The 6,220-nt window shown below is 46.4% G+C and overlaps 1 protein-coding gene across 2 annotated transcripts; it reads left to right on the top strand.

Annotated features, from left to right (window-relative positions):
- The first annotated feature begins 2,895 nt into the window (after positions 1-2,895).
- LOC124686797 (transcription termination factor MTERF2, chloroplastic-like) lies at positions 2,896-5,257 on the top strand. Of its 2 annotated transcripts, XM_047220693.1 has the most exons (3): positions 2,896-4,061; positions 4,669-4,733; positions 4,918-5,257. In XM_047220693.1, exons 1-2 carry the CDS (start codon positions 2,896-2,898, stop codon positions 4,730-4,732), a joined length of 1,230 nt encoding a protein of 409 aa, XP_047076649.1. In that variant the 3' UTR covers position 4,733; positions 4,918-5,257. The 2 variants fall into 2 exon arrangements, with proteins under 2 accessions (XP_047076649.1, XP_047076650.1); XM_047220694.1 differs by lacking the exon at positions 4,918-5,257 and having other exon boundaries at positions 4,669-4,889.
- The last annotated feature ends 963 nt before the right edge of the window (positions 5,258-6,220 follow it).

Genomic DNA, 6,220 nt, shown 5'->3' with positions numbered 1-6,220 from the left:
TAGCCGGCATATCACGACGGCACGCGGAAATAACACCATGTTGCCGCCAACGATGAGGATGGCCACCACCATGGATTATCACCTCTCACTTCTCACCTATCATAACCGTACATAAAGATAACAAGTGAGAAGTTAACCAAGAGTACTCCAAAATATACTCACACATATGTACGAATTATAGTATACTCGCGGGTCATTTATCTATCAGTCTATGTCCACCGAAACAAAAACCTTTCAACGCGAGAGTCATGCCGAATGGTGAGGTGAACCTACTTCTCAAAGGATATTCAAACGGTAGAACATGTGCAAACAATTTGGCAAAATTCGCTCAAAACTTCATACACAAAATTGACGATTTACGACTGACGAAACTCGAAACCGATTGCCGGAATTGATTCATATCATCGACACGCATCTTTTTCATATACAACTTATTTTGATTCGGAGTATGTTTGTATTGATTTAAAGAGAGGGTGTGTGGAGTAGTTTAAGGGAGAGTGAGTGTATCCCAGTCCACATGCAGAGGTTGCATCGATTGAGCGCGGGAGTGAAGAGAACATGTCATGCCGGTAGAAACGGCCTATTTGGGCGTTCCTCTAGGGTCTTTTTCCAACAATGGTTTAAGAGCCGTGCGATGCAACAACACGGAGGAGCCCACGTAACCAAACAGGCCAAAAATTGCTGGCCCGATGCGAGCCAAGGGGTCTCCACTCTACCAAAGAGGCCCCATATGTCCCTGGAGCGTCTGACAGTTCCTATTGCGGTGGAGGTTCTGAACCTCCTTCCGTCCTTCGTCATCACTGGTGGCAGATGGCGGCGTGAGGGCCTGTTTGTCCACATCAAACAATAAAGGTAGTGGTCCTAGGGTTCCTCTCGCGTCAAGACAAAGATCTACTGGATGCTTGTCCTCCTTCATCTGCCCGGAGTGTCGAGTTCAGGAAGGCTCCGCCGGCGAACTCCCTTGGGCAACTCATGCCTGGAGATTGCTGGATCGGATGGGATTCGGTCGTTCGTTTCCTTGTATTTTTCCGACCGTTTGGTTTCAGGAGGGTACACGTTTTTTTGGTTCCGTGGTGAAGTCAGAGGTGGAGAATAGCATGGAAGCCGAGTTTTGAGGACTAGCGATTGTGGTTCGATGCTTTGCATTGATGGTGAACCTTCTTGGTGTTTCGGGCTTCATAGAAGCGACGTGCAAATGGAGGCGTCATCACCAGTTCAATGTCCTACCTTTCAGGGTGAAAACCCAAGCTCTAGCCTTGATTGGTTGAGCCTAGCAATGGCCTTATTGGAGGCATTTTTTTGAGAGCGGGATTTTCTTCACGGTGATAAGCTAAGATCTTTGATCGGGTAATAACGACGCTTGTTACTTTCTTAGAAGCATCTATTTTGGAGAACTTGGTCTTCAAGTGTTCTCATGGTGGTGTTTGTATTGCTATTGTAACGACTGGAACACTATAATGAGACGTTTCCTTTTTAGCTTCTTTTTTGGATGTGTGCATCCGTACTATCATTAGGGTATGGTGTTTTGCATAGGCTAGGTGTAATTGGTATCTTCGCGATATTAATGTATTCCCTTTATTGAAAAAAATAAGAAAAATAGATGAGCTTCCTTTCTATAACAAAAATACATGCAAAACATGGGGTTGAACCCATGAACCAAATGAGCTAATTCATCATTTGTCATCATAGGACAATTTGTTTTTACTATATACTACTATAGAACAATAACATATTGATATTTTTTTTCAAAATATTTTTGTATTCATCTAAATACCATTGAATTAAAGTGGGCCTGCCCCTGGCTACATGTCGTTGCATCATAATATGTTCCGATACATCGCTACGTGTTGTTGGATTACATAGGGACCTGTCGTAAAGATGGAAACCAAGATCTTGCGCTAAATAAAAAAGAGCACCTATTACAAGAGAGAATCAATTGAGTGTAGCAAGTGATGAAATGCTCCGGGTATTTGAAAATAAGTGAGACAATGAGCCTCTTCTTTCGTGGATAAAGAAGGGTGTGGTAACCCTAAGGAGCTTCCAAACCATGTCTTGTATGATGCCACCAAAGTTACCGACACTTCCTTCTAAATATCGTTCGCCAATGTATTTAGTCCAATGTCATGACAATTCGCCTAAACGACATGAGTTGGAAAATTCGAGTGCCTCACGACAGTCAAAGCCTCCACGCTAGCATGTCTATTACATTTGGATAAAACAATGAAAAATTAAAAACACCTTCAACGCTTGAACAAACGACACCAACCAAACCTAAAGCTGCATTCCTTGACGCAATGGCGTTGATGTTAATCTTTCTGAAGCCCTACGGGGTTTTGATCCATCCAGCGTGAGAAGGTTGGGTGTGTGGGGCTCTGTTTAACATGAGAGGTCAAATCTTCAAAGTAGACCGTGACAAAGCAATGAGTTGACAAAGGGCTCTAAAGTTCTGCCTCATGGATGGTGTTCCTTTGCAGCGTATATTATTTTGCATTTGGTCCACCGCTGGTGGTGGTGCAAATATGCTAAGCCAAAGAAAAAGAAATATGTCATGGAACATCAAATGAAAAAGTGACCGAAGAATTCCGAAATCGTTAGAAAAAGACAGACCTTCGTGAATGGAAAAAACAACTTCAGTTTAGTCTAAATTTAATCTAAAACTTCAACACTTTTTTCAGGACAAAACTTTAACACTTGTGATGGATCGGAAGATGGAGTAGCGCCATTTTGCATTTTAGGCCCAATAGAGAACTGGACGAGCCCTTCGTTCAACGAAATCTGGCCCAGCAATTTATTACTGTGGTTGCTGCGACACGACAGTTTCCAAGAGGCGGACTCCCCTACCACACCGCCGCCGCCGCCTCTGCCGCCTCTGCCGCCGCCAACCCAGCCGTCGCGATGCTTCACTTCCCGAAGCAACTCCTCTCGCTCCGCCACCCAGCCTCACCAGTGATACTTTCTCTCCGTCGGGCCCTCTTGTCCACCGCGGCGGCCACCGACGCCCCGCCGGGCGCCTTCGCCGCCGTCGACTACCTCGTCACCACCTGCGGCCTCACGCCGGAGCAAGCCCTGAAGGCCGCCAGGTACATCTCTCACTGCAAGTCCACCTCCAACGCCGACTCCGTCCTCGCCTTCCTCTCCGGCCCCGCCCTCCGCCTCTCCAAGGCCGACATCGCCCGCGTCGTCTCGCACGACCCGCGCATCCTCAACTGCAGCGTCGAGAACACCCTCAAGGCCCGCATCGCCAGCCTACGCAGCTATGGCCTCGACGACGCGCAGGTCCGGACCTTCCTTCGCGTGACCCACTGCGTCTTCCGCACTTTCAGCATCCACGAGAAGCTCGGCTTCTGGATCCCCTTCCTGGGGTCGCCGGAGAAGCTCCTCCGCGTCCTCAGGCACAACTACTACCTCCTCACCTCCGACCTCGACCGGGTGGTCAAGCCCAACATCGCGACGCTACGGGAGAGCGGGATGAGCCCTGCCGACATCGCCAGGATGTGCGTGCCCAACTCGAGGCTGCTCACCTGCAACCCGGACACCGTCAAGTCCATCCTCGAGCGCGCCGACAAGCTCGGCGTGCCGCGCAACTCGCCCATGTTCAGGCAGGCGGTGGCCACCACCACGGGCCTCGGCGCCGAGACGATGGCGGCCAAGCTCAAGCTCTTCGGGGAGACGCTCGGGTGCTCCGCGGCCGAGGTGGCCAGCGCGGTCAGGAGGAACCCCGTGCTGCTCAAGGTCTCCGGTGAGAAGCTTCGCCGCGTGGTGGAGTTCCTCACCAAGGTGGTCCGCGTCGACACCGCCTACATCCTTGCCTGGCCCGCCATCGTCATGTACAGCCTCGAGACCAGACTGGCGCCGCGGTATTCCGTGATGAAGGCGCTCCAGGAGAAACATCTCATCCGGAAAGATCACAGCTTCTACTCGATGGTAACGTCTAGCGACGAGACGTTTCGGCGCAGGCATACACATCCCCATAAGGATCTTCTTCCGGGCCTTGATGATGCCTACATGGCTGCTTGCAGAGGGAAAACTGCTCACTCAAGTCGGGCTATGAAGGATCCTAGGTACCCTTGGTTTTTCCCAGGTTATGAATCTTCGCAAACCACCGGCTAAAATGGCAGCAACATTTCATTCTTACCGCCCGCATACGGGTGGTACTCCTTATGTGCACTACACTTCAACTCGCTACTATGCTAGCATCTGAATTCTGCTTAAAACTTACTGTGCGACAGTACTTACTTCTGATACCCGTAGCTTGAGGCTACCATTTATCCAGCTAGGTTTTATTCTGAAATGAGAGTTACCATGTTACAACTTAGAGGTACAAACTTGTTTTAGTTCTTTTGGACCTGTATGGGCTTTCATCATGTTTTAGGTGCATAATGTGTTGGATACTAGAATTGTGCAAAATAATCTTGGCTCGTTGTTTTTGCACTTGAACATGAGAACTCAATTCAGGCTGTATGTTTTTATATTCACCTAATCACCCTCGCATATTTACATCGCTGCATGGCTGAGGGTGCGCTATCCAGCAATACATAAATCTCAACCATTTCCATGGTCAGCCCTTTCGTTCTCTGAACCATGAAATTGTATGTCAGCATTTTTTTAGCTAGATCAGTTATAAACTTATAATTGACAAATGTAATTATTTTATGTGTATGAGTGCAGCCTTACCTGTAACTGTATGTTGGAATGGAACAGCAGATCCACCAATTCAGATTTTGGCAACTAATGTGAGTGTTGAATTTGTACATTCTGTTAAGTCGCTGTGTTTTGAGTTTCGACTTGGGATTGTTTGGGCTTATTTGAAACTCGGCTGCCTGAGAGTTGACACACACACACTGTGTCGGTGCTTATGGTGTGAGCTGAAGCTTCTGATATCTGGTATGGTCAGCTGATATGTCTTTGCTTTGCCAGTACTTTACTGTGGGGTGTGCTCACACATTTGAGATGATTGATGCTCTGGGGAAATCTGTCCTGGGGAGCGCTTCGCCCATGGACATCCCGCGGCAGTTTGTCATACATGTTCTGAAGGCGAAGGGGTTGGTAAAGATAGACTGCGACTTGTACACCGTATTTACCTTAGCTCACGAGAAATTTGTAAAGAGGTCACCTGGGCTTGCAGATGAGCTTCTCCAGGTTCAATTGTGACTTGTGAGAGGTTAAAGTATTAACATCTGACATGTCGAAACGTCTGAATGATGCATTTTTTGTGGTTTATTTTTCTTTTCCTAGTTTATGGACCTGCTTTGTTAGACTCGCGGAAAGAAATATATTTCGCCCTTTCTTGGTGTTGTGCTACTAACTTATTTGATACTTGATGAATCTATGTATGTTGTATGTTATGAGTTACATTGTTACATATGTCAAACACATGTACCATGCTCCAGAAATATAACATGTTGGATACTGGAGTTGTGCAAAATAATTTCGGCTCATTGTCTTGTGCACTTGAACATAAATACATATGTACCATGCAGGTTTTATATTCATCTTCGCATAATTATGCATGGCTGCATGGCTGAGGGTGCTATATCCAGCAATACATAAACCTTAACCTTTTCCATGGTCATCCATTTCGTTCTCTTGAACCATGAAATTGTGTGTGAGCATTTTTTATTTAGCTAGATCAGTTAGAATTGACAAATGTAATTATTGCATGTCTATGAGTGCTGCGTTACCTGGAATTTTAACAGAAAATCCACTAATTATGGTTTTCGCAACTAATGTGGGTATTGAATTTGATACATTTTGTTAAGCTGCTATGTATTGAGTTCCGAATTGTGATTGTATAGGCTTATCTGAAACACACATTCGCTGTGTCGGTGTGGATGGTGTGAGCTGAAGCTCCTCAGTCAGTCTATAATTGTTTCTGTCTTTGCTTTGCCCGTACTTTACTGTGGGGTGTGCTCTCACATTTGAGATGATTGTTGCTCTGGAGAAGTCTGTCCTGGGGGATGCGCTTCGCCCATGGACATCCCATGGCATTTTGTCATACATGTTCTGAAGGTGAAAGGATTGGTAAAGAGAGACATCGACTTGTACACCGTATTTACCTTTACCCACAAGAAATTTGTGAAGAGGTCTTCTGGGCTTGCAGACGCTTGTGTTACTGAAGTTGCGCCACTCTATGAATGATTCTGCTTCTAGGCTACCATTTATCTATCTAGTTTTCGATGATCAAATATAAGTTACCATGCTACAACTATTATAGAAGTTT

Source organism: Lolium rigidum, chromosome 2 (genome assembly GCF_022539505.1).
Source record: "Lolium rigidum isolate FL_2022 chromosome 2, APGP_CSIRO_Lrig_0.1, whole genome shotgun sequence".
Classification (NCBI taxonomy): Eukaryota; Viridiplantae; Streptophyta; class Magnoliopsida; order Poales; family Poaceae; genus Lolium; species Lolium rigidum.
Note: the sequence above shows the minus strand (reverse complement) of the source record. Positions and strands in the feature narration are given on the sequence as shown.